Source organism: Salvelinus sp. IW2-2015, linkage group LG20 (genome assembly GCF_002910315.2).
Source record: "Salvelinus sp. IW2-2015 linkage group LG20, ASM291031v2, whole genome shotgun sequence".
In the NCBI taxonomy this organism is placed as follows: domain Eukaryota; kingdom Metazoa; phylum Chordata; class Actinopteri; order Salmoniformes; family Salmonidae; genus Salvelinus; species Salvelinus sp. IW2-2015.
Genome location: NC_036860.1, coordinates 22,441,766 through 22,456,894, shown reverse-complemented (window position 1 = coordinate 22,456,894; position 15,129 = coordinate 22,441,766). Strand labels below are relative to the sequence as shown.

General features: G+C 40.3%; 1 protein-coding gene across 1 annotated transcript in view; it reads left to right on the top strand.

Moving 5' to 3' along the window:
• LOC111979951 (BTB/POZ domain-containing protein KCTD16-like) overlaps positions 1 to 8,497 on the top strand; it is an 86,889-nt gene extending 78,392 nt beyond the window's left edge. Inside the window, exon 2 of the mRNA XM_024147708.2 lies at positions 28 to 8,497. Within this exon, the coding sequence (XP_024003476.1) occupies positions 28 to 479 (452 nt within the window). The 3' untranslated portion in view covers positions 480 to 8,497. The remainder of the gene's footprint in view (positions 1 to 27) is intronic.
• Positions 8,498 to 15,129: the final 6,632 nt, after the last annotated feature.

Genomic DNA, 15,129 nt, shown 5'->3' with positions numbered 1-15,129 from the left:
TGATCGTCTATTCCCTCTGTGTTCCAGGTGGCACCTCTCGGTGGTCTTCCCCGCCCTGCGACTGCTGCTGCAAGACCCACAAGGGAGAGGGCGAGAGCGGCACCTCCTTCAACGAGCTCTCCACCTCAAGCTCCGAAAGCCAGTCAGAGGCCAGCTCACCCCACGGCACCGTTATCTGTGGGCCGGTCAGCCAGCAGTCCCACGTCCATGTCCAGACCCTGGACCGGCCGCAGAAGAAGGGCCCGGTGCAGATGCTGCAGCAGTCGGAGCAGCGCAGGAAGAGTGATCTCCTCCGAACACTCACTGCCAGCTCCCGAGATACCAGCACCTGCAAGAAGAGGCCGGCCAAGGAGAAGATGACCATTGAGGAGGAGCTGGAGAAGTGCATCCAGGACTTCCGCAAGATCAAGATCCCCGAGCGCTTCCCGGAGAGGAAGTACATGTGGCAGGCAGATCTACTGAGGAAGTACCGTGTCTGAGAGGGATCCAGTTAAAACACTTAGGCATCACAGAGACAGCAAAAAAACACAAGCATAAAACCATGACTGTTTAGCTAARTGTATGTATGTATTGGCACCCTTGCAATTTACTTGATTTACTTAATAATTCCCTATTTCTTCTCAAATAAACTTTTGGTTTCTCCACACCTTGTTATTGGGTTTTCAACATTGCAGAACTTAAGTTACTTAASTTACAATTTAAATGTACATTTATTGGCACCCTTGAGCTACTACTTCGTTGCACACTCTTTGGCCAAGATAGCTGCCAACAAATGCTTCTTGTAGCCATAAATGGGCTTGCTGCAACTTTCTACTTGCAACGTTTTTTGACACTGGGTRGAACGTTGTACTCCAAAACACCTTGATAATCTGCTGATTTCATAATGTCTTGCACACATTCACGGTCCCCAGAGGCAGCAAAGTAACCCACAGCATTATCGAACCTGCCCCATGTTTGATTGTAAGGTGGGTGTTATTTTCTTTAAATGCTTCATTTAGTCATTGGTAAACATAGGAAGACCCCACTGCTGAAGGAGACACAAAAAAAGCCTGTTGAACTTCTCAAAATAACTACCTAAACAAGCCTAAATCCTGGGGGAAATGTTCTGTGGACCAATGAAACAAAATTTGAGCTCTTTAGCAAAACAGATGAGCGCTGTATTTACTGATGACAAAATGAAGAATTCAATGAAAGACCCTCCCCTACAATCAAATATGGGGGAAGTTTGATAATGCTGTGGGGTTCCTTTGCTGCCTCTAATACTGGAGTCCTTGTTATGCGCAAGGCATCAATAAATCTTCAGATGATCAGGTGATTTGGAGTCCAAACTGGGTCCCCAATGAAGGTTGTGGATCTTCCAGCAGGACAACGACCCCAAACACACATCAAAAATCACCCAGGAATGGTTCAAGAAGAGATGCTGGACTGTTCTGGAGTAGCCAGCGAAGAGTCCAAATCTAAGTCACATTGAAAACCTATGGTGAGATCTGAAAACAGCAATTGGTGGAGGCCACCCCTCAAAAATGTAAGAACTACAGCAGTTTGCTTCTGAAAAGTGGGCAAAATTGCCAGGAGAAAGTTGCAGCAAGCTCAATGACGGCTACAAAAAGTGTTTGTCTGCAGCTTTCTTGATCAAAGGCTTTGCAACCAAGTACTAGCTCCAGGATGCCAATCATTTTGTCCATYCCATTTGTCTTTATTTTCTCATTTAAAATTGTAAACTTAAGTTTACAAAAATAAAATTGGTTCTGTAGTGTTGAAAATCCAACAACTTATTTTAGAATTATTTAAGAAAGGTCCACGGGTGCCAATATATTTGGCCGCAACTGTATGTACGTTTGTATGTATGTATGTATGTATGTATGTATTGATGCTCATCGCCACTGCCTCAGTGTCTACTGTATGTCTTATGCTTTAGGTTCTGGATGACTGTTCTCAATGGAATAATGGCAATGGACAAAAGTCAAAAGACATCTCTTTCTTCACCAACTGCTTCCTGTACGCTCAAAGGGTGTATCTGACTGCACAGTTTTATCCACAATCTTTTGAAAGCACTAAAGAGCACAATTGGTGTGTGAGAGATTGTTCTACACACACTGCTGATTTTTGCATGCAGATGGCACAGAAATCGAAGATACATGTGTATCAGAATGATAAATGATTCATGCTGTCCCGATAATGCACTTTCTAAAAATACCTGCTGCCAGAGCGGAGGGGATGAATAGCTTCTTTGATTTCAACACTTTCAGGAACGCAGGCAACTCCAGAGGAAGTATGGGCTTTTTTTTCAGTTGGGGAATTTGAAAAACACCGAAAGATACTGTATATCAAAACAGCTTTCAGATGGAAATGGGAAGGGATACAGATGAAGGTGTTCCTTAAGGGGTGATGAAGGATGGGTTTGTTTTAATGAGATTGAAGTCAAACACAAAGAAACACCAATGACAAAAGAGGGACGTAGTCCTGTGCAAGTGCTTTTCCCAAAGGGTTAACTACAGTTACAGCAGGTGTTCACACACACACACACASAGATAGATCAGGGGCTTATTTCAACAATGAATGTGTGACATGAGTGCACAGGAGAACAGACAGGATAGCATTGTTCAACATTCCATGACAGATTGATGTTTTCTATCGTATTTGTTGCCATTGTGGTCAATAGATATTGATGATTAGGTGCTGGGGTACATGGACAAGACAAATAGACATGGTTGGTGACATCCCTGCAGATATTGATGAGACTTGTAGGTTATTGAAGAATACACGCTGCTCTTGGTTTCACTGAATACCACATCTAAATATTGTTTGTTTTCTGTATCCTTACATGCCTTGGTGAGGATCAAAGTACATGGGGGGCGGGGGAGTGTTGTTATCAAGTTCATTATGTAACAAAGCAGTAAGCACAGACATGCGCTAATAATTTCCAGAATAATGTAATTATTTTGGGAATATTACATTTAAGATTATGACTGATGACACAGGATGACAGTGAGTCCAAGTCCTCCTGTTACATAACTAACACACTTTGCAAATTACGTTAGCACTGAATGAGTCAGTCAGTTGCTATCAACACCCAGCTTACAGCTTCATTAAAGTAAACCAAAGTTTTGGAAATACATAATGCCATCTAACCATATCAAAGAATGTTAGGTATATGCAGTTATCTTAGCTAGCAAGATATCCAGCCAGCTAACGTTAGCTATTTAGCCAATAACGTTAGCTATTAGCCTAGCCAGCCTACCTAACCAGCACAGGTATGGTCAGTAAGCTAGAGCTCAACTACCGGAGACCAGTTAGAACACAACTAACACAACGCAACTAAAACCGCAGATCAAAAGAGCAGAGACTAACTGATTGATGGCTAGGGCCCATCCGATGATAAGAGTCAGGAAAAATCCAATAACTATAGCAAGGAAAATAAAAAAATAGATTGATTCCAGATGTCAGTCAGTTACGCACGTTAGCACTAGGCCAAGGTGAAAAAAGTTACAAAACTCCCGTTGCCTACTTCACAGAGAACATGCCGAAAAAGAAAGGAAAATAGATGAGGTACTATAGTTACACAATTAGAGCAAGCAGGTATAATTTTCAATTTTTTTGTCTGATATATATTTTGGAAACAACAAAATAATAAGAGTAGGCTACACCATCAACACCATCATTACCATCAACACCATCAACACCATCACCATCATTATTTTTCCATTCATACAGCATGTCGGGTAAATCTCCACAGTAGATTTGCCGTGGTTAACAAGGAAATACTTTATTTCAGTTGTATGAAATGACTGTCAAATAGATACATCGGCCTTAGTCTGCTCATAAAATATAACTAKATTTTTCCAATGATAATACCAACCAAAGGCGAACATTTTGGCTGCAATCAAGATAAAAAAATAAACGTTAGGGAGCGGTAAATCGCTGGCCAATGTTGGTTGCAATTGAGATCAGCTGTGCGGGTGATTTTAGCACATATTGATGTTTTAACGAGAGATCAGCTGGCGATAATCTGGCAGTTTTTGATGGTTGCAATTGGCCCATGATGTGCATCAGCAAGCTATACAAGATGATTTGAGCTAATGAGCACTTGCTGTATATCAGATGTGGTACACTCACTTCAGCACCCTTAGTGAATGACAACTCTATTAGATATTCTTCCACTCTAGCCCTGGCTTCAAAGGTCAAAGCTCTGGTGATGATGCTCTTGTTTCTTAAACCTGAATAAAATATATATATTTAAACAGCATGTCAACAGTTGAGCATACATTAATGTCCACTAGTTATAATGTCCTCACTTTTTTCTTGACTTAGTCTGTTTGTATAAAGCACTATGATGTGAAAGGAATTGGATCTATCAAATCAAATGTTATTGGTCACATAGACATATTTAGCAGATGTTATTGCGGGTGTAGCGAAATGCTTGTTTTCCTAGCTCCAAAAGTTCAGTAGGATCTCACAATTCCCAACAGTACACACAAATCTAAAAGTAAAAGAATGGAATTAAGAAATATATAAATATTAGGATGTTTTGGATATCCTGAAAATGTTTCAATACATCTGCTCATAGAACATTCAATGACATAGGTCTTGGATACAATCACATTTTCAAAGCACCATTGTAAAGAAAATAATACCCATGTATACGACTATTTATTAAGATRGTTTTAGTTGTCCCGGCACTGCCCATTGTATGTATGTTACAGAATCACTATGTAGGGATCGATAAATTATAATGAAAAACTCAGCACAAATCTAAAATATAGTTGTTGATTTCCTATACAAGAGATTATTGTTTTCTTAAATAATGCCCATGTACAAGTCATGCATTTGGACTACTATTAAGTTATTCAGTGGTACTGTTTAGTGCGATATACAAACAGAGGCTTGGTAGATAAAACTCTCACAAAATGGTTGTCCCCATTTATTTATTCAGTCATTCATATATGATTTTTTTTACATACATACTGTATTTCATAATATTTATTTTTCATTCCAAAGTATTTTATCTTGTCAATTACATCTGTATAAAAGGATAGCTACATATAACTTATCACACAAAGATATTAAATTCTAAGTAACCCAAAAATGTATTATATTTTATGCAGGTGTGCATTTATTGTCAAGAATCTTGCCCTGGAGGCAGCTCTGCAGAGTGGTCACTAGCTGACACAGCCACAAAGTCATGAAATCTGATTTTAAACCTAACCATAACCCTAAATTAAACCACACTACTAACTGTACTGCCTAATCCTAACCTTAAATTAWGACCAAAAAGCTCATGTTTGTTTTCATGAATTTTTATGATATAGCCAATTTTGACTTTGCAGCAGGCCCTTCTTGCGGAAATCGTCCAGTTCTGCCTCCAGGGCAAGATTCATGACAATAAACGTCAACCTGCATATTGCATATGTAAATAATGACATCCATCAACAAGGTGTAAATGCATTCTCATCCCTGTGAGAACTGATTGATAGTCTAAGCAGTACAGTAGACTAATGTTAATGTTGTTATTTTCATTATACCTATAGAATCATAGTGGGAGGTGTCTCAAATTGGCCTGTGCATAGCTAAATATAACCGATGATGCAGTGAACAAAAAACCTCACAGTAAAGCAGTGAACAAAGCCAGCATGTATGAAACATGAACACACACGATTGGCTCACATCAGTAGCCCTGTTAAAGGAAAGCCTGCAGGGTGGTTTTGTATTACATCTACAACAGCTGAGCCCATAAAGAGGATTACTCAGCATGTTAAACACTGAACAAAGATGGTTGTATGATGGAGATGCAATAGCAAATACTGCCCATTTTTCAGATGTGTAAATATGGGATAATTTCCATTGTGTGTTCATAATACTGAATACTGTACATATTGGTTACAACTGGAGTCACTGAACTGATAGTGTGGATCTGAGTGCAGTTTTTGTTCAATTTTTTTTTTAAACACCATTATCCTTTGAATTGATCTCATATTGTTTACTATCACCTTACTAACACCTAGTACAAAAAAAGTCAGTCTTAGTAAATACTCTAGTTTACAAGTTCTGAAAAAGAGCATAGTAGAATAAAAGACACACGGTGGCCTTCAAATGTAGATTGGAGCTTTTTTGCACAATGTTGGGTGAATTATATTGTACATAACAAGAAAATATTTGTAAAAGATAAAGCTGTACATATTCACTAAACYCACAGACACTATATAGCCACATAGATAAATCATAGATCATACATCAAAGATCATTTTATTTGAATATAGTTGAATAATTCATTAATGATCAGATACAGACCCTTGTCAGTCCCCCCCCCAAAAAAAATAAAAATTATATTCAGAACTTGACAACTGTATAACTTCTATGCTACAGTCTGATGAATCAATGTTGATATGAATGCAAATGAGTATGGCTCTGTTTTACATTTAAAAAAAATATGTATTCCGAGAAAGAGGAGATTAAAGTGTGTGATTTACTATTTCAGTTAGAGCATTCTGTCTGACTCCTTTGTTTGCTAGATAGTTATACCCAGTTACAGAGCCCTTGTAAGTGAATGCAAGTCCTGTAATTTTGTTCTTATTACAAGCCCTTTTGAATGTGTGATCCATGAAGAAAACCACAATAGAAGGAAGCAGCCACGATAGACCAGTACATACAGTTGAAGTCTGAAGTTTACATACATTTAGGTTGGAGTCATTAAAACTCATTTTTCAACCACTCCACAAATTTCTTGTTAACAAACTATAGTTTTGGCAAGTTGGTTAGGACATCTACTTTGTGCATGACACAAGTCATTTTTCCAACAATTGTTTACAGACAGATTAATTCACTTATAATTCACTGTATCACAATTCCAGTGGGTCAGACGTTTACTTACACTAAGTTGACTGTGCTTTTAAACAGCTTGGAAAATTCCAGAAAATCAGTCATGGCTTTAGAAGCTTCTGATAGGCTAATTGACATCATTTAAGTCAATTGGAGGTGTACCTGTGGGTGTATTTCAAGGCCTACCTTCAAACTCAGTGCCTCTTTGCTTGACATCATTGGAAAATGAAAATAAATCAGCCAAGACCTCAAAAAAACAATTGTAAACCTCCACAAGTCTGGTTCATCCTTGGGAGAAATTTCCAAACGCCTGAAGGTACCACGTTCATCTGTACAAACAATAGTACGCAAGTATAAACACCATGGGACCACGCAGCCGTCATACTGCTCAGGAAGGAGACACATACTGTCTCCTAGAGATGAACGTACTATGGTGCGAAAAGTGCAAATCAATCCCAGGACAACAGCAAAGGACCTTGTGAAGATGCTGGAGGAAACAGGTACAAAAGTATCTATATCCACAGTAAAACAAGTCCTGTATCGACATAACCTGAATGGCCGCTCAGCAAGGAAGCCACTTCTCCAAAACAGCAATAAAAATCTATGCTTTGCAACTGCACATGGGGACAAAGATCGTACTTTTTGTAGAAATGTCTGATGAAACAAAAATAGAACTGCTTGGCCATAATGACCATCGTTATGTTTGGAGGAAAAAGGGGGATGCTTGCAAGCCGAAGAACACCATCCCAACAGTGAAGCATGGGGCTGGCAGCATCATGTTATGGGGCTGCTTTGCTGCAGGAGGGTCTGGTGCACTTCACAAAATAGATGGCATCATGAGGCAGGAAAATTATGTGGATATATTGAAGCAACATCTCAAGACATCAGACAGGAAGTTAAAGCTTGGTTGCAAATGGGTCTTCCAAATGGACAATGACCCCAAGCATACTTCCAAAGTTGTGGCAAAATGGCTTAAGGACAACAAAGTCAATGTATTGGAGTGGCCATCACAAAGCCCTGACCTCAATCCTATAGAAAATTTGTGGGCTGGAACTGAAAAAGCGTATGCGAGCAAGGAGGCCTACAAACCTGACTCAGTTACACAAGCTCTGTCAGGAGGAAGTGGCCAAAATTCACGCAACTTATTGTGGAAGCCTACCCGAAACGTTTGACCCAAATTAAACAATTTAAAGGCAATGCTACCAAATACTAATTCAGTGTATTTAAACTTCTGATCCACTGGGAATGCGATTAAAGAAATAAAAGCTGAAATAAATCATTCTCTGCTACTTTCTGACATTTCACATTCATAAAATAAAGTGGTGATCCTAACTGACCTAAAACAGAGATTTTTTTTATTAGGATTAAATATCAGGAATTGTGAAAACTGAGTTTAAATGTATTTGGCTAAGGTGTATGTAAACTTCTGACTTCAACTGTATAAACAAAGATTGTTGTTTTGATTAAAAAAGGTCCAGAACGTGTGCATGTTGCTATATGAATTATTGCAGATAATTTAATCTGTTATTGTGAAACTGTCAAAACTGAAATAATTACCCCAAAAAGATTTGCAAAAAAAGATAAGCACAAAAGCGTGGATTGTGTTTGCTGATATTTCTCCACAAGTGTATGATTTTATGAATAAACGTCATTTAAAACGTCTTTGGATACAAGAAACGGAATTTTGGAAATGTACAATTACATCGAATAAAAAAATGCATTCTGTACAATGACCTGTTGGTTGGATTTCTTCTTGAGTTGTGAGGAGATTTTTATCAAATATTCAGAGTGAGAGTAACTAAATTGAAGACTTTTCACAACATGATCCAGATGCAGAAACGGGATGCAGATAGTTTGTTTCTTTGTTTAACGAAGCAAGTCAGTTAAGAACAAATTCTTATTTACAATGACGGCCTAGGAACAGTGGGTTAACTGCTTTGTTCAGGGGCACAATGACAGATTTTTACCTTGTCAGCTCGATCTAGCAACCTTTCGGTTACTGGCCCAACGCTCTAACCACTAGGCTACCTGCCGCCCCTATAGTACAGTTCTCGGATAATTTATTATTAAAACAGGGCAGGCAAAGGACAGGACGAGGACAGGCAGAGGTTTGTYATCAAATCAGAGTCAGGCAGGTACAGGACGGCAGGCAGGCTCGGGGTCAGGGCAGGCAGAATGGTCAGAATCGGGAAAAACTAGGAAACAGAACTTGAGAAACAGGAAGATTGGAAAGCACGCTGGTAAGACCTGACAACGTATGTGGCAGGGTCTACAGGAAATCACAGACTACAAATAAAAACCCAGCCACGTCACAGACACCGACATCTCGCTTCCAAACAAACTAAACACCTTCTTTGCCCACTTTGAGGATAATACAGTGCCACCGTTGCTGCCCGCTAACAAGGCCTGTGCCCCCCCCCCCTCCTTCTCCGTGGCCGACGTGAGTAAGACATTTAAACATGTTAACCTTCGCAATGATGCTGGCCCAGAAGGCATCCCTAGCCGCATCCTCAGAGCATGCGCAGACCAGCTGGCTGGTGTGTTTACAGACATAATCAATTGCTCCCTATCCCAGTCTGCTGTCCCCACATGCTTCAAGATGGCCACCATTGTTCCTGTACCCAAGAAGGCAAAGATAATTGAACGAAATGACTACCGCCCCATAGCACTAACTTCTGTCATCATGAAGTGCTTTGAGAGACCAGTCAATGATCTTATTACCTCCACCTTACCTGCCACCCTAGACCCACTTCAGTTTGCATACCGCCCCAACAGACGATGCAATCGCCATCACACTGCACACTGCCCTATCCCATCTGGACAAGAAGAATACCTATGTAAGAATGCTGTTCATTGACTACAGCTCAGCATTCAACACCAAAGTACCCTCCAAGCTCATCATTAAGCTGGAGGCCCTGGGTCTTAACCCTGCCCTGCGCAATTGGGTCCTGGACTTTCTGACGGGCCGCCCCAGGTGGTGAAGGCAGGAAACAACATCTCCACTTCGCTGACCCTCAAAACTGGCGCCCAACAAGGGTGAGTGCTCAGCCCCCTCCTGTAATCCCTGTTCACCCATGACTGCGTGGCCACGCACGCCTCCAACTCAATCATCAAGTTTGCAGACAACACAGCAGTAGTGGGCTTGATTACCAACAATGACGAGACAGCTTACAGGGAAGAAGTGAGGGCACTTGGAGTGTGGTAACAGGAAAACAATGGGGCAGATGGGTGACACCTGGAGGGGGTGGAGACAAGCACAAAGACAGGTGTAACAGATCAGGGTGTGACAGACTATTGAGTGGGTTTAGTATTCAGTGAAGTGTGTTGGTGTTGAATGTTGGAGGAGTTTTTTAAAAATAGGATTGCAGTAGTTTGGCGTATGAGGGGATGGGGGAACACTGTGTTCCAAATTGGAACACCATGTTCCAAATTTCAGTTTGGTCAAAATATGTACAGTATTTTGCTCCTTAGGGCCACCCCATACAGCAGGGGTCGGCAACAGGCGATTGTGATTTCTTTTCATTTAGTAAATACAGTATGTTCCCAAGTATTCCCACGAATAGAAAGGGAGACATATGTGATTGTGTCTCCATGTAATCAAGGTATGAAATGATTATGTTATTTTCAAATACGATCTCTTTTTGGGCTTACTAGTGGTCAATTTGCAGTGTACAAATTATTATGATTATTTTCCGGTCCCCCGACCATCCGTTCTGACAAAAACCAAACCGTGGCAAAATACAGGTACCTGTCACGGCTGTTGAAAGATGAGAACCAAGGTGCAGCGTGGTAGCGTACATGTTCCTTTATTAAACAAGACGCCGAACAAAAACAATAAACACTACAAAACCAAACCGTGAAGCTCAAAGGCTATGTGCCCTAAACAAAGTCAACTTCCCACAAAGACAGGTGGGGAAAAGGATACCTAAGTATGGTTCCCAATCAGAGACAACGATAGATAACTGTCCCTGATTGAGAACCATACCCGGCCAAAACATAGAAATAGAAAATCATAGAAACACAAAACATAGAATGCCCACCCCAACTCACGCCCTGACCAAACCAAAATAGAGACATAAAAAAGATCTCTAAGGTCAGGGCGTGACAGTACCTACCATACAGTTAAAGTAAATAGTATTGATCTCAACCCAAGTCGATCACAAAAACTCAACATTACATTTCAGTGTGTAAAGAGAATATGATTGATAAAAGACAAGAGTTCTCAGGTGTGTGGGATGGTAGGTGAGCTTTAAATATTTTCATCTTGTGAAGAGGAGCTCTCCCTGTAACACTCCACATCACACCACAACCTCGCCAAAACACAATTAAAACAAGTCTTTGTTTTCTGGCAGCATATGAACAGGAATCTGCTATTTTTGTGAGATGTTGATCCCCTCGATCTGCAGATAATTAACTGATTTCAAAAGCGAATAGCCGGTGAGCGACTGTGAAACGTCTTTTCATGTCCCTCTCAACTGTTGTGTTGAACATAACAATTCTTCATTGCAGTGGAATGTGCTTTGTGTGTTGCTTGTGTCTCAAAGGGATGGGCCCGGAGACCGTGGGACTGTCAGCACCATCTCCCAAATAAGGATGCAACATTATCTATTTTTCAGCAGAATGGAAGAAAGCAGTCATTCTTGTGTAGCAATCAGATGATCGGTTTTGATCATTCTATTGTCAGCCGCAGAAGAAGCAATCCTTCCCTCAACACTGTTGAATGGCTGTCACTGCCAACCATTCTCAACATACTACAACCTTTACTATCCACTAAGATGACCAGGACAAATATTTAGGAAGTACTTTCCTCAGGCACACTGTGCTTCTGTCACTCCATTCTTAAAAAGCCACACGTACAGTAACTATAGCATGCTTGGTATTGTGTAAGTATCCCAAAAACGAAATTAACAGTCAAGATTCTGAATGATTGGCATGTTTTAGAGCACAACGTCTGAATGGAACCAGAAATAGGCTACAGTCCTGTGTTAGTGCCTGCTGAATATGTGTCTCCTGGTTATTGTCTAGGAGGGTAGGGAAGCATATGTATGCCATCTGCACATGGCTGAGGAGAGAAGGGGTAAGCGAGCGAGACCTTTCTTTATTGTTATACACAGACCGAGCAGAGGGGAACTTGATAAAGCTTTGCATTCTGGGCGAATAAATTATTCAGAGCATTGTAGTGTGTTCTCTGAAGTCTTGGTAGCCAATTTCTACTTACCAAGGCATCACATACAAAACCAGTTGTGGCATCTGCAAAAGCAGCGATTTTCGCAACGTTCTTGAAATGCATGGGTTTTGGAGCCTCAGGGTTATATAGTGTTATTCAGCTTTTTCACATGTTCCATCCAGCCATCCTTTGTTCTCAATATACTGCCAATGAAAAAGCAATATTTAGAAAAGCTTAGTAAATCAAAGCAAAAAAGCTACTGATTTGCATAAATGATGTGTGTACTTCATTTGCATAAAGTATGTGTGTACAGTTGTAGTTGGAAGCTGATTTGTTTTCAGTTGTACTTTGTCTTTGCAGCTCTGCATTTGGAGGCTCAAGTCAATGTTCCCTTTTGTAGCGTTAACAAAACAGCTCAATCCCCAGGTAGACATGACTTCTAGCTCCTGAGAGACGTTCAATAAATATACTGAAGGCAATTGAAAATAATTCCACATTGTATCATGCTCTCACTTTATTCCAAACCCAGACATTGGCCATTTCACTTTCATGGACAGGATACCATAATGGACTTCTACTCTATAATGACTTCCTAGCAGCTCCATGTATTAGCCTGGGTCAGTAAGTAGCAAACTCAATATCTTCCACAGGTTCCCACAATTCTGTCTAAACCACCCAAATAGCAGAGGAAATGTAGACATAGTGTGTCTCTCCAGAGCCATATGGCAATGTAATAGCAATTGATTCATGCCTTGAGCATCCTGTTAGACCAAGGAAGAAAAGCTGAATGGATTCCTGGGAGAAGTCCTATAAAGAACAACAAGTGACAATATTAGTGAATCATGGTTGAATATTTACAGTGTTAAATACCCCCCCCACCCCCCTGAGAATGGAACGTCAAATGCCTCAGTAGCCTCGTGCAAAATCCCCTCTTAAATTTAAACGGTGTGAACAAATTTTCCATAAGAAAGCGATAAGAACATAGAACTGACACCATGCACGGCTGCTGTGTAAACGCATGAGAAATGTGCCTGTTGCTTAACGTGTTTGTGCTGAATGTACATTCTGACCAGTCCATCTAAGTGGGGTTGTTAGGGTGTGATATGTTTGGGCAACACTTTATGTAGTATATAGTCCATCTGTAGATGCTCTACAGACTATCAGTAACATTTCAACTATCTATCTACTAACCCTAACTTTAACCCTTAACCTAACCTTAGCCCTGGCCCTAACTCCAACCTCAACCCTTACCCTAACTCTTATTCTAAAACTTACCCTAACCGTAACCTCAGCATCTACAGATGGACTATCCAAATACTGTGTGACCAATGTTGGTATAACATTCCATCTGGTTAATGGTGGATTCTCATTAACATGACACCTGAGGAAATGGATATGCAAAGGATTTCTGTCGTTATTTAGTGTTCAAAATGTATGTGCCATGCAATGAGAGCACATTTAGAATACATTTTAGATTTTTAAGAAGAAAAAAATGTGAGGAGAAAAAAAGGACAGTTTCATAGTAGCTGGCACACGCACTCCAAATCATTGGAGTATCAGAATAAAAAATGAAGAAGATCATCTAAAAGTTGAGTAGTGAGTTCTGGATGTAAGAAACAGAGAAAAGAGTAAAGCCCKTGCACAAAAACAACCCTTGGGGCCATCAAACCTCATAGAACATTCCTTAACGGTCCACAGCATACTAGACATATATACCTGGCGTGCCCAAAGGAGTAGAGAATAGAAGGATGAAAAAAAGACAGTCTTTAAATGCACTACTCTGGGGAAGGAGGAAGAATAGACAGCAATTTGTCTCCACGTTGGCAGGACAAAAAAAGAGAGCCAGCATTGCAGCCTAACACTGATTACAGAGAGGAGCGTGGAAGCACTTACAGAGCGCCACTGCTCAGAGCAGAGGTGTTCGCCAGGTGAGAGAGGTTAGAGCAGGAAAGATTAAATGAACATCCATTCTTCAAGCTGCAGACCAGGGTCACTGGCCAAGGGCACTCTCTTATTAGGAAAATACATCATTTACTTTTCAACGGTCTACCTCGTTATCGAACCAAATCACCAAGGGTCTAGTTCCATGATTGGCACAAAAATGAACCTACCCGAATGGTTTTAAGATGCATGTCTAGGAATCTGTTATAGACTGAGAAAATATGCTTGTAATCTAAAACTCATTTTATGGTCCAAGCGTTTTTTATTTTCAATAAATAATTGCTTTTTTATTCACTGTATTAGTTTTCATGTCACAAGGGCTATGTTAACAGAGGCAGCCCAATTCTGATGTGAAAAGATCTGATGTAATTGGTCAAAACACTAATTAATAAAAAAAATCTGAATTGAGGTGCCTGTGTAAACGCAGACAAGATGTTGCACATATATCATTGCCCCGTAATAAAATACCTTGAATTGATTCTAACCTCTTTAAAAGGTGTGGGATTTATCTGTGTTTATTCAGATGTAAGTGCTTCCACCTAGACAAGGACATTTAAGAGACAGTTTGGAACCGAAACTGATAATGTGAAGCAACGAGATCCATCTTTAGGTCTTTGAAAACAAATCACATATGAGAATAGAAAAAGAGGAGGCCATCTTCCTTTATGGAATCATTCTTTTTTTTTATCACAATAATTTTATCTTTTTACATTCTCATATGTGATTTGTTTTCAAAGACCAAAAGATGGATCTCGTTGCTTCACATTATCAAAACTCCCACACTGCTACAGTCTCTAAAAATAGCTAAATTGAACCTCTCCAAGAATTCAAGAATCTCTTTTAAAGCTTTATCCAGCAATTTAATTATGGTTTGGATAATATAATGTATTTGTGGAGTTTCTCCCATTCTTCTCTGTAGAGCCTCTCAAGCTCTGTCAAGTTCGACGGGGAGCATCGCTGCAAAGCTATTTTCAGGTCTCTCCAGAGATGCTCAATCGGGTTCAAGTCCGGTCTCTGACTGGGCCACTCAAGGGCATTCAYAGACTTGTCCCAAAGTCACTCCTGCATTGTCTTGGTTGTGTGCTTAGGGTTGTTGTCCTTTTGGAAGGTGAACCTTTGCCCCAGTCTGAGGTCCTGAGCACTCTGGAGCAGGTTTTCATCAAGGATCTCTCTGTACTTTGCTCCGTTCATCTTTCCCTCGATCC